General features: G+C 35.3%; 1 protein-coding gene across 3 annotated transcripts in view; it reads left to right on the forward strand.

Moving 5' to 3' along the window:
- Napb (NSF attachment protein beta) overlaps nt 1–12756 on the forward strand; it is a 49143-nt gene extending 36387 nt beyond the window's left edge. For all 3 annotated transcript variants that reach the window (XM_076848901.2, XM_076848902.2, XM_076848903.2), the window contains 6 exons: nt 1585–1640; nt 1831–1915; nt 9259–9363; nt 10476–10544; nt 10930–10980; nt 12556–12756. In XM_076848901.2, the coding sequence (XP_076705016.1) occupies nt 1585–1640; nt 1831–1915; nt 9259–9363; nt 10476–10544; nt 10930–10980; nt 12556–12666 (477 nt within the window). In that variant the 3' untranslated portion in view covers nt 12667–12756. The remainder of the gene's footprint in view (nt 1–1584; nt 1641–1830; nt 1916–9258; nt 9364–10475; nt 10545–10929; nt 10981–12555) is intronic.
- Nucleotides 12757–13529: the final 773 nt, after the last annotated feature.

Below are 13529 nucleotides of genomic sequence, written 5' to 3' on the forward strand. Positions count from 1 at the left end.
AATACAATTTTGGAGAAGGCAACACCTTTAATCTGATTTTTGCATGCTGCTTGCTCCCTGTTTTAGGCTTAATGGGAAACCTTTGTCATTTAAGACAGGGATCTGCAAATGTACCACTTGTGTTCTATATGCCCACAGTTAAGAATGATTTTTATGTTTTTGAATCATTGGGAGAAAAGCATTTGTGACACATAAAAATAATGTGAATTAGAAATTTCATTGTCCATGAATAAAGATTCCTTAGAACACAGACACACATCTTATGTATATGTTGTTCCTGGTCATGCTGCCACAGGAGAGCTGAATCGTTGCAGCAGAGGTTGTTTGGTTCACAAACCCCAAGATATTTATTATCTGATCTATTACAGAAAAAGATTGCTTGGTTCCTGATTTAAAGCCTTGTACATACTTACCTCTTGCCATTTGAGATGTAGAAGTCATTGCTTTTTCTAGTCTTAGGAAATCCTTATCTCTGATGCCATTCGTAACTGCCTATCGACTGGCTAATTTTTTTCCAGGATTTATACATCTAAAACCTCCCTGAAAACAGCAACATACATCATAATGTATCTCTTTCCAGTGACTTTGCATAGTTTCAGGCTCTGATAGACACCTGTTTTACCTTCTGAACTGTCTTATTGCTTAATTTCACTTAATCTTCTGCCACAATATTATAAGAGCTTCTAGATTTCTGGCTTGGAATCTCTGTTTTCTTTCTACTTGATGGTTAATTGAGTGTCACATGTTTTAGATTGAAGGCACACTGTTGTTCAAGATGACTCTTGTGACTAAGGAGACTAAAATACAAGGACCACAGATTCTTTACAAGTTAACAAAACCTTATCTCAAAATTTAAAAGTAAATAAATAAAAAGGGCTGGAGATGTGGCTTAGTGGTAGAATACCCCTGGGTTCAATTCCCAGTACCCCTTCCCCCCCAAAAAAAAGACTTTTATGGTATTAGAGTAATCTGTGCTACAATAATATCTGTAGACTTAAAGTATAATGGAATTTCATATCTTTCCAAGATAGCAATCCGGTGTAGCTATTGTGGGTTTGGCAGTGATGGGCACATTAGGGATGGAATGTTTTCTGCCCTTTAAGAATATTTAGGAAGCAGAGTTCTGCCATCTTCAATATCACTCCAATATCAATATAGGAAGTCTGACTTTAGTATCATTCTGGACTTGGTGATTGCCATTCTAACTTATGGGAAGTGGAAAAGACCTGGAGAAGGATGCAGAAAAAGTAAGATATATGGCTTGAGCTTGAAAGTAGCCACAGCATGTCTGTTTCTATTTTATTGGAGAGAACTAGTCACATGGCCACCTCTGTCTGCAGTGGAGGCTAGAAAAGTTGGGTAGCTGGGCATTTGCTATGGCGGAAGGAAAGGTTTTGATGGATAGAAAGCATTCTTCTGCCAGGAGCCCTACAGAGGTGTGCAATCCCTAAATAAAGTTAGCTGAATTGTGAAAGGTTTACCACTGGAATAGATTGATTTATGGGGTGGGGGAGGCAAATATAGTTGTAAAATGCAACTCTTTGAGTTAATTTACAAATGTGAGTAAAATATATGTATTTTCAGGCTATTGCACATTATGAACAATCTGCAGATTATTACAAGGGAGAAGAATCTAACAGGCAAGTGTTTTTAATGTTATATGGGTTTTATTATGTGTGAAAAAAGATAAATCGTCATTAGTGTTAGTTAGTATTAGTGTCTTTGTACCAGATGCAAGTATACCAGGGTTGAAACATACACATCTTTTATTTTTCCTTTGGACTGTTATTTTCCTTTTGACTGTTATAAATCAACTGTTGTTGATTTCAGCTCAGCTAACAAGTGTCTGCTGAAGGTGGCAGCATATGCTGCACAACTTGAACAGTACCAGAAAGCCATCGAGATCTATGAGCAGGTGAGAATACTCATGTCTCCTCAGTATAAGCCATTCATGATCATTTTTTTAATTAAACTTTATATTTCATTTTTCTTTTTTACTTAGATCATTCACATATATAAATAAGTAAAATTCATTCATTTTTAGTATATTCCCAAGTTTTATCACCATTACAACTGTTTAAATTCTAGAATCCCAAAAATCAGCCCAGTACCTTATTCCAGTCTCTTCCCAGTCCCAGGAAAATGTGATCTACTTTCTGTCTCTATGGATTTGCCCTTTAATACACATGGAATTCACAACATGTGTTCTTTTGTGACTGATTCCTTGCATATTGTTTTCAAGATTCATCCATGTTGTAACCTGTCAATACTTCATCATTATCACAGAAAGTGATACTCTATAGTTTGTTTACTCATCAGTTGATGAACATTTGGAATATGTCCATGTTTCCACTTTGGGGCTGTTAAAAAAAAATGCCGCCATGGGGCTAGGAATGTGACTCAATGGTAGAACACTTGCCTGGCATGGACTAGGCTCTGGATTCAGTCCTTAGTACCACAAAAAAAGAAAAAAGAAGAAGAATATTACTATGAACATTTGTAGTTAAGTTTTTCTGGGGTATGTTTTTAGTTCTCTTGGTTATATACCTAGGGATGGAATTACAATTGCTGGGCTATATGGTAAGCCTTTAGGGAAACTCAAACAGTGGCTGCACCATTTTACATTACCACCAGTCTTAACAAGGATTCCAGTTTCGTTGTACCATCACCAATGCTTGTTTTTTTCAATAGCTCTCCTAATGAGTGTGTCTCCTTATGGTTTTGTTTTGCATTTCCCTAATGATTAGTGATGTTGAACACCTTTTTTGCATGCTTATTGAACATTGTTATATTTGTAGAAATATCTAGCTAAGTCCTTTACCCACTTTTTCATTGGGTTGTCTTTTTTTGAGCTCTGTATATTCTGGGTATTGACTCCTATTAGATAATATAATTCACAAATATTTTCTCTCATTGAGTAGGTTGATTTTCACTCTTTGGATAAGTCCTTTTTCAGTTTCTGATTGGATTGATATGGTAATGAGTTTTAGGAGTTCTTTATGTATTCTGGATATTAATGCCTTATCAGATATGTTATTTGCAAATGTTTTCTCCCATTCTGTGGGTTTCATTTTTACTCAATAGTCATCTTTTGATGCACAAACATTTTTAGTATTCATAAAGTCTAATATGTCTGCTTTTTTTCCTTTGTTGTCTGTGATTTTGGTGTCAGATTATTATTGCCAGATTAAGTGGTATGAAGTTTTGCCCTTTGATTTGTTGTAAAAGTTTTATAGTTTCAGCACTTAGGTTTAAGTTTTTGATCCATTCTTAGTTAATTTATTTATATGTATATTAGGTAAGCATCCCACTTCATTCCTTTGCATGTGGAATTCCAGCTCACCAGCACCATTTGTTGAATAGACTTTGCTATTGAATGGTCCTACAACTCTCATCTTTATTATTTCAGCAGTCTATGAGTTTATTTCTGGGATCTGTATACCATTATACCAGTATCACCTCGTTTTGATTACTGTATCTTTACAGGAAGTTTTGAAATCAGAAACTGTCAGTCCTATAATTTTGTTGTTCTTTCTCAAGATTGTTATGCTATTGTACACATACATATACATGGAGGAAAAAGAAGGGAGAGAGAGATGATTTTTTTTAATATTTGTAGTTACAGATGAACACAATACCTCTATATAATTTATTTTTTAATGTGGTGCTGAGAATCAAGCCCAGTGCCTCACACATGCTAGACAAGCACTCTGAGCCACAACCCCAGCCCGAGAAGAGAAAATTTGAAGGAATTGATTCACATGATGATGGAAGCTAAAAATTCTAAGATGTAATCAGGAGGCTGAAGACACAGGAAAGCAGATAGTAGAAGTTCCAGTCCAAATCTGAGTCCAAATGCATAATACTAATGTCTCTGCTCTCAGGCAGTCAGGCATTGAAAATGAATTATCCTTTACTCATTAGCTTTTATTCTATTCAGGCCTTCAATAGGTAAATCTCTCTTACTCATTGTACTGATTCAAATGTTAATTCTATCTAAACACCTTCACTGATATATTAGAATAAAGTTTAACCAATATCTGGGTGCCTGGTAGTGTACTCAAGTTAACAAAAAATTAACCCTCACGGTGTATTGTCATTTTGACTATTAAGTCTTAAGAATCTGCCCATACAGAACATCTTTCCATTTAATTAGATCCTTAATTTTGTTCAAAAATGTTTTATAGTTTTCAGTGTATAAGTTTTGCACTTCCTTAGTTAAATATATTCATAAGTATATTTTGATGCTATTGCAAAGGAATGGCATCCTTAATTTCCTTTGTAGAACATATAGAAATATAATTGATTTTTGAATATCATTCTTGGATCCTGCAGCCTTGCTGGACTTGTCAGCACCAATAGATGTTTCTATGGATCTATTAGTATTTTCTATGTATAAGACCATTTCATCTGCAGATGTTTTACTTTTTCTCCCTAATCTGAAAGCCTTTTATTTCATTTTCTTGTCAACTGCCTTGGTTGTAATCTCCAATGCAATATTTAATAGAAATGACTAGGGCAGTCATTCTTGTCTTATTCCTTATCTTAGAGGAAAAGTTTTCAGTTTTTCAGCATTAGGTATGATGTTAGATGTGGGTTTTTAAAAATTGCTGTGTATCATTTTGAGGAAGATCTCTTCTATTCCTAGTTTGTTCAGCTTTCTTTTTTTTCTCATTAGAGGATGTTATATTTTTTAAATGCTTTTATGCATTTATTGAGACAAGCAACAGCTTTTGTCCTTCATTTCATTAATAAGGCATATGACAGTAATTTTCATGTGTTGACCCAAACTCACATTCCTTGGACAAATCCTCCTTAGCAAAGTTTTTCAGTGTGTCCCCAAGAATACCCTCAAATTCAGTAATTTGCTAAAGGGCCTCAGAAATCACTGAAAGCGGGGCTGGGGTTGTGGCTCAGTGGTAAAGTGCTTGCCTAGCACATATGAGACATTGTGTTCATCTACAACTTAAAAATTTAAAAAAAATAAATCACTGAAAGCTATTATAATCACAGTTATGGTTTATCACAGCAGAATGATACAGGTTAAAATCTGCTAAAGGTAAAGGTAACTTAAGTGACTAGTCTACACATACATTTGCCCCTTATTACTTGGGAAAGTACTCAGTATTATTTGTAGAACAGAGCAGGCTGTTTTTCTTTCTCCCTGGGTTTGATGTTAATGACTTTGTCTGATTCTGACCCTTTTTAAAGTATTTCTGATGACTATATAAGTCTAAATAGCTGAGGTGACTTTTTAGCTTCCAGTCTCCAGGCAAATTATCTTAATTCATAGCCTTGGAGATTATTGTTTTTTTCTTTTTTTAGTATTAGAGATTGAACTCAAGGCCACTCAATCACTGAGCCACATCCCCAGCCCCTATTTTGTTTTTTATTTAGACACAGGGTCTCACTATGTTGCTAAGCTCCTCCCTGTTGCTGAGGCTGGCTTTGAACTCACAGTCCTCCTGAGTTAGCCTCCCAAGCCGCTAGGATTACAGGCTTGTGCCACTGCACCCAGCTCACTTTATTTAATTTCTAAGTTACTACTGTGTTTGTTAACCATATAAGGCTGAGAGCTAGTTTGATTCTCTCATTTCCCCTGAGAGGTTTTAACCACTTAATCCTATGAAATTCTGTTTTTCGGGGGGGGGGGGGGGGGGGGGGTCGGGGGGGGGTCCCCTCCCTTCCTCCCTCCCTCCCTCACTGTATCAGTTCTACCCATTATTGAGAATTGGGGGTTGAAGTCTCCAGCTATCATTGTGAATTTATTTGGTGGACACAACATCTTTGTTTGTATGTGGTGCTGAGGATCGAACCCGGCCCCACGCATGCCATGCGAGCGCGCTACCTACCGCTTGAGCCACATCCCCAGCCCCAGTGAATTTATCTTTTGTTCTGTAGTCTTTGTGTTGCATATTTTGTTCTTTGAAAATTGACCCTTTTATTGTTATATGATTTTATTCTGTCTGGTAATTTTCTTTGTTGTAAAATGTACTTTATCTAACTTCTGTCCTCTTTTTTCTCTAATCAATGTTTACATAACTTTTTCTACCCTTTTTTCAACCTATGTCATTATAAACAATGTAAATTTTTTGAGTTCCTTATAGTTGGGTCACATTTTTAAATCTTCTCTGCTAATTTCTCTCTTTTAAGTTTGTGTATTTGGATTATACCCATTTAATGTAATCGTTGTTATATCAGGTCTTAATTCTTCCATTTTATGTTTTCCTTTTTATTTGTCCTAGGGGATTTTGGTTTGGGTTTTTTTTTCCCCCCCTAGGGGATTTTGTTTGTTCCTTTTGTTTCTGTTCTCTTTTTCCTGCCTTCTTATGGATTAGAGTGGAGTTGTTGGGTTTTTTTTTGTTTTGTTTTGTTTTGTTTTTTCTATAGTGTTTTTGAATATATTTCTTGGAAAAGCCTTTTTAGTGGTTGCTGTTTTACATTATATTTACATAAATTGTCACAGTCTTATCAGTTTCAGTGAAATACAGAAATCTTATCTCCTTTTATGTTCTTTTGCTCTCCCCCTTCAATATATATGGCTTACGAATTTTCTGTGAATATATTTAGAACCACATCTTTCAGTAAGAGAATTGTTGCTTCAACTATAAAACATAATTTAGAAAACTCAAGAAGGAAAGCTATTATATTTACTTACATTTTTGTTTCCTGTGTTTTTCTTCCTTCCCTTTGTTCTAAGATTCCTTCTTTCATTGCTTCCTTTCTATTGAGAAAATAAGCCTTTGCCATTGTTTTAAGGTACATCAGCTGGCAACAAATTATCTTAATTTTTCTTCTGAGATTATCTTGATTTTTCCCTTCAATCTTGAAATATATTTTCTCTGAGTATATAATTCTGGGTTGATAGTTCTTCTCTTTGAGTTTGGAAAATATGCAATTTGTAGCCTCCTTAGTTTCTGACAAAAAAAAAACCTGCTGTCAAATGCCTTTTTTTCTATTTTAGGTAGATGTTTTTCTCAGGCTGTTTTCAGATTTTTTCTTTTGTCTTGAGGTTTTAGACATTAATTATTATGTGATGTGGGAAGGATCTCTTTGGTTTTATCCTGTTTGGGTTTCACTAAACCTGAATATGTAGATATACATTTCTTGCCACGTTTGAGAAGTTTTCAGTGATTATTTCTTAAGATACTTTTTAGCCCTTTTATCTTTCTCCTCCCCTTCCAAGGCTCAGGTAACGCAAATGTTAGACCCTGTTTTAGTCCCATAGGGCCATGATACTCTGCTTTTTTTTTTTCCCCCATTCTGTCTTATGTCTGTTGTTTGGTCTCTGTTGTTGAGTAATTTCTATTCTGTCTTCCCTTTTACTAATTCTTTTCCTTTGTTCATTCAACCTGCTGTTGAACCCACACAGTTTTTATGTGAGTTTATCAGTTCTAAAATTCCCATGCTTTTTTTAATATTATCTTTTTTTTCTTGTGACTTGACTTTGTCTTGTCATTGCTTTTTAAATTTTCACCAGTTTTTGTAATTGGTTATTGAAGTATTTTTGTGAGGGCTTCTTTAAAACTTTTGTTAGATAATTCTTTTTTTTTAATCTTTATTTTATTTATTTATTTCTTAAAATATTTATTTATTTATTTATTTATTTTAACATTATTTATTTATTTTTAGGTGTAGATGGACACAACACAATGCCTTTATTTTTATGTGGTGCTGAGGATCAGACCCAGTTCCCACCCATACTAGGCAAGCACTCTACCGCTGAACCACAATCCCAGCCCAAAACTTTTGTTAGATAATTCTAATATTTTTTCTTTTTTTTTTTCTTAATATTTTTTAGTCATAGATGGACATGGCTTTAATTATTTATTTATTTTTATGTGGTGCTGAGGATTGAACCCAGTGCTTCACAGACGTGCTAGACCATCGCTGTACCACTGAGCCCCAGCCCCAGCTCAGCAATTTTCATATTATGTCAGGACACTCAATCTTATTTAAACTTTCTCTTTAAGCTTGCCTTCAGGCTAGGGATGTGGCTCAAGCGGTAGTGCACTCACCTGGCATGCGTGCAACCCGGTTGGATCCTCAGCACCAAATACAAACAAAGATGTTGTGTCCACTGAGAACTAAAAAATAAAAAATAAATAAATATTAAAAAAATTCTCTCTCTCTCTCTCTCTCTCTCTCTCTCTCTCTCTCACTTTCTCACTCTCTCACTCTCTCTTTAAAAAAAGAAAAAAGAAAAGCTTGCCTTCATTGACACTCCTCTGCCTGAAGAAGGTTGGGGTAATGTTGGTGGAGGTAAAAGTTTAGGCCCCCCCAGGAGACCTCCATTAATATATGAATGGAGACCCTCATTCCTCCTGGGCAGAGGTTGTTAGCATTCCTCATTTAATGCTTGGTCTCCAATAGCACCATACTGAGGTTGTGCCTTTTTGATGATAGTGGGAGTCTTTTCTCTCCACTAAACCTCTTCTGACCCCTCTTCACCAGTGGGCAGTTGGAGGGCACCCTGATCCTTCAGGGTGCAGGTGGACTCCAGTCTCCCCATGTGGTTTTCTTGGCTTCTGTCGGGGGTGGAAGGTGGGAATAAAATCTCTATTCTCTGTTTGGCCTCACAAACCACCCTGGCAGGGTTAGGGGCTATTCCATACAGTCTTACAGGAATGGACATTTACGCTCCTTCTTCAACCTTTGGTGATATAAGTAGGGATGGGGCCATAACATTTCTGTGGTGTGTGGCTGTAAGAGAGTGTTTATTGTCTAAATATTGTCTTTTGAACCTTTCCTAGTCCTTTGTCTAGAGGGAGCAGGCTTTTGTCTGTCCTTTTTTTTTTTTTTTTTTTTTTTTGGTCTGCACCTATAGGCATTTCTGGATTACTGGTTCTCAATTCCATATTTGAAATAACAGGAAATAAAAAACCCAGAAGACCCATTGCTGTGTTTCCCTTTAATCTCAAGGGTCCTAGCTGATGTGCTGTCTTCTGTTTACCTTTCAGAGATATTTGTTTTATATAAAATGACCATTGCTTTTAGTTGTGCTTAGTGGGAAGAATAAGAGAAAATATATCTTCATCTTCCTGGAGGCAGAAGTCTTCTGAGTCTTTTTTTTACAGGATGGCACTTGTCTAATAAAATTTTTTATTGTTTGACATTGGGTTAAAATAATGTATTCCATGGCTAAACTAACATAAATGCACAAATATTTTCTAAAAAGGGATAGATGGATGAACAGAATTATTTTGTTGAGTATAAGAAGGTAAAACTTTTAAATCTAACCTTATTTTCTGTGCCTAGGTTGGGGCAAATACTATGGATAATCCTCTGTTGAAGTACAGTGCAAAAGATTACTTCTTTAAAGCAGCTCTCTGTCACTTTATTGTAGATGAGTTGAATGCCAAGGTAAGGAGTCTTTTTCTGATATGGTTTATCCTTGAGAACAGATACTCTGTTGTTATTGATGTCATTTCATGTGGGTATTAGTAGTAGCAAGATTAAACTAGGCAAATTAAAAATAATAATTTTGGGCTAGGTGCAGTAGCACCTACCTGTAATTCCAACAGCTCAGGAGGCTGAGGCAGGAAAATTAAAAGTTCAAAGCCAGCCAGCCTCTCAGCAACTTAGGCTCTAAGCAACTCAGTGAGACCTTGTCTTTAAATAAAATATTTAAAAAGGGCTGGGGATGTGGCTCAGTGGTTAAGCATCCCTGGGTTGAATCCCCTGTACCAAAAAATAATAATAAAAATTTTATGGTTAACAGCTATCAAAACAGTACTGAAAGTTTTCCTTAAGTAATTTTGCTTTTAAAAAGAATTAGGGAACTAAGAGGGAGACAATTAAAGCAGAATAATGTTCTTTTAAGAAAAAAAAAACACTTAGAAATGGAGTTGGAATGCAAATTGGAAAAAGTAGAAATGCAAAGTGAAGACAAAGGCAAGGACCCAGGCAGCCTTGGTGTTTCACTGAAGAGCAGAATTAAAGCCACTGAGAGAAAAATATTCTAGAGTCCTTCAACCCCAAGCAGTAATCTAAATGTGGTTTATTTGGTGTTTATACAGTGTTCTCCCATGAATGGATGAACACACACTTGGTGGTGACCTTTTTTTTTTCTTTTTTTTTAATATTTATTTTTTAGTTTTTGGCAGACACAACATCTTTGTTTGTATGTGGTGCTGAGGATCGAACCCGGGCCACATGCATGCCAGGCGTGCGAGCTACTGCTTGAGCCACATCCCCAGCCCCTGGCTGTGACCTTTTGAGAATTATATTTTGACCATAATGTCTTCACAGCAGCCTAATTAAAAAAAAAAAAAAAAAAAAGTTTAGAAATTTATTTTCAATTAAAATTGAAAATTCAAAAATAAATAGGTTTCTGTGTTGATTCTGATGTTGGGTCTAACTTATTAAACATTTAAATGGGATTGTAGATAAATCTTATTGAAGTACATAGAAAATTGAAATCTTGTTTCCTAGTTTAGCAAGGCTGACACTGATGAGTGGTTTTTCCCCCTCAGCTTGCCCTTGAGAAATATGAGGAAATGTTTCCAGCATTTACTGATTCAAGAGAATGTAAATTACTGAAAGTAAGTAATAACAGAACTTTAAAGGAAAAAAAAAACAACAACAACAATTTTGCAACACTGTAAGTGGGACTGGCTTTAAAATGAAATTTTAGTTAATAAATCTGCTAAGGGGGCCTGGTATTGTCCTGCTTTTTCATAATAGGTATTCAGAATTCATGAGGTTCAACCATGTGAGTGCTGTGTTCTGAAACAAGCGATGTGAAAATTTTAATAAAAGCTAGACCCCTAATTTGAATAATTCTTATACTTAAATTTCTTCAACTTTTTAAGATGCTTGGCAACATCAGTATGATACACGGCTATTTCTGGGTTGAAGTATCCATTTACAAATGGGACATTTTTGGCCTTAGACAACCTAATTTCTTCATTTTTTTTATGTCTCCAGAAACTTCTAGAAGCTCATGAAGAACAGAATAGTGAAGCTTACACTGAAGCAGTAAGTTCTACCTTTGGAATATGGTATATTTTTTGAAGGTTTATGTTACAGAAACTTTTTCATTGTGTGAGTTCTAGACTTTTATTTAAATGTGATTTTAGTTCCATACCTCAAGTCAGACAGCCTACAGTCTTTTAACCAAGCACCATGCTGAAATTCCAATAGTATTTAGTCCTGTTTGACTTATGCTCATAACTAATATAGCTCTGAGGCTACTTCAGGGGCAAATGTCCCATACTGTTATATGGCTATTTTACTGTTTATTTTTGAAAATGATCTCATCTATAAGTAAGTATAAAGTAAATTTAGTTAAAGTACAGTTGAAAATATAAAAACCAAATACTGGGTTTTCTATATTTGTGGTATAAAATACCACAAATATAGTTTTTTGTTTTGTTTTGTTTTAGTACTGGAGATTGAACCCAAGAGTGATTTACCATTGAGCCACATCCCTAGCCTTTATTTTTTATTTTATTTTATCTTTTATTTTTTGAGACAGGGTCCCATGAAGTTGTTTTGAGCCTTCAAAGTTTCTGAGGCTGGCTTTGAACTTGTGATCCTCTTGTTTCAGTTTGCTGAGTCACTGGGATTACAGTCATGTGCCACTGTGCCTGGCATGTTTTGGTTTTTATGATTGTCTTCTTCCTGTTCTCCCATCTTTTGCTGTCTTATGTTTAGAATCAAGTGCATTTCTTAAAATCCTCTGTTTATATGTTCATCATATCCCTGAAGTTATAGGGAAAAGGAATATTTTCCTGTTTAAATTTTCCTCCCAAACTAATCTCATTATTTTATTCTTTGGTAATGCATTGAAATGCATTAAAGGAATTCTGCTTCCGCACCTCCTATCTCTGCAGTTATATTATTCTATGAACATTAAACTTTTCCATGTTTTTTCTAATTGTTATGCTACATACAGTTTCTTCCATCATGTTGAGTGTACTCCTCCAGTTATAATTTTTTCCGTGTGTGTTTGCATACAGAGCAATATAAAAGCACAGGAACTTGTCACTAGTACCATCAAAATAATCTCAGGGTGGGACTGGGGCTTTGGCTTAGTGATAGAGTACTTGCCTAATACACATGAGGCACTGGGTTCGATCCTCGGCACCACATAAAAATGAAATAAAGATAGTGTGTCCACCTACAACTAAAAAATAAATATTTTATTTATTATTTTTTAAATACTTTTTTAGTTCTAGATGGACACAATACCTTTATTTTATTTATTTATTTTTATTTGGTACTGAGGATCAAACCCACTGCTTCACAAGTGCTAGGCAAGCACTTTACCACTGAGTCACAACCCCAGTCCTAAAAAATAAATATTTTTTTAAAAAATAGTCTCAGGATAATGAAAAAATAATAATTTTTAATGAAGAAAGTTATAAACTAGAATGAATAATTTCTAATGAAGAATATTGGTGGTGGTTATAAAATATTTGAACAGTGCTTTGTTCAAAACATTGTTTTTTTAAAGAATTGTATACTACATCCAGGTGGGATTTATTTCATTGTTTTGCACTTTGAATGTATTTCCATGGAATAATCTCTGTTCCTCTTTCCTTAAAATAGGTGAAGGAGTTTGACTCAATATCACGCCTGGATCAGTGGCTGACCACCATGTTACTTCGTATCAAAAAGTCCATCCAAGGGGACGGGGAAGGAGATGGAGACCTAAAATGAAATGTTTATGTCTTTGTGGCATGCAGCTAACTCCTTTAGTTTTGTCTTAGGGCCAAGTGATCTTTATGGGATGCCCATTTAATGGCTTCATTTTGTTGCATATGAGCCAGTCTGTGTGTATTGTTCAAGCTCACCACTTCTGTGTTACTGTGAAATGGTCAAATTGGAGGCTCCTCGTGTTCATGTGGTTATGACAACCAAAGTATATTTCATGCTTGTCAGTATCCCCAGAGTTTTCTTTAAGAAGAACTTCAGAATCTTACCCCTGTTCTTTTGATATTTACAGATCCCATGTTTGATGTTGCCACATGTTTTTATGTCTTTTTTCTTGGACTGTAGTCCTCTATCCAGTTGTTCTAAGAGATGCTTTGCAAATACTCTGTATATTGGGCATCTAGATGTATTTAAATGTGTGTGTTTAGTTCAGGTAGTTATTAGGAATGCGTTTTTAATTTCATTAGAAATTGTTTATTTCTGTTCTGTGATTATTTTGATGGTGCTAGTGACAAGTTTCTTTGCTTTTTGTATTGTTCTGTATGCTCACATATGCATGGCATAAATTTTAGAGCAGCTGGGATCTTGTTGGCATCACTTGCATTGTGAGGAAAAGAAGTCTCTGGTAAGTACTTTTTTGTATATGGATAAATGTCCAGGTGAACTTGATAATTTGGCCTGAACACACACACTCAAATATGTAAGATCTATGAAAGAGAGAATTTTTCTTTACCCACCTTTAGTTGGGGTGGAAATCCCTTTCTTTACCTTTGCATAAAAGTGTTTTAAATCGTCACATCCTTTTCTTCATTTTCATATGTATATACTTACCCACATTGAGCCTTTGAGCTTCCCTTGAGCTGCCCTAT

The sequence above is a fragment of the Callospermophilus lateralis genome, chromosome 3 (assembly GCF_048772815.1).
Source record: "Callospermophilus lateralis isolate mCalLat2 chromosome 3, mCalLat2.hap1, whole genome shotgun sequence".
NCBI lineage: Eukaryota > Metazoa > Chordata > Mammalia > Rodentia > Sciuridae > Callospermophilus > Callospermophilus lateralis.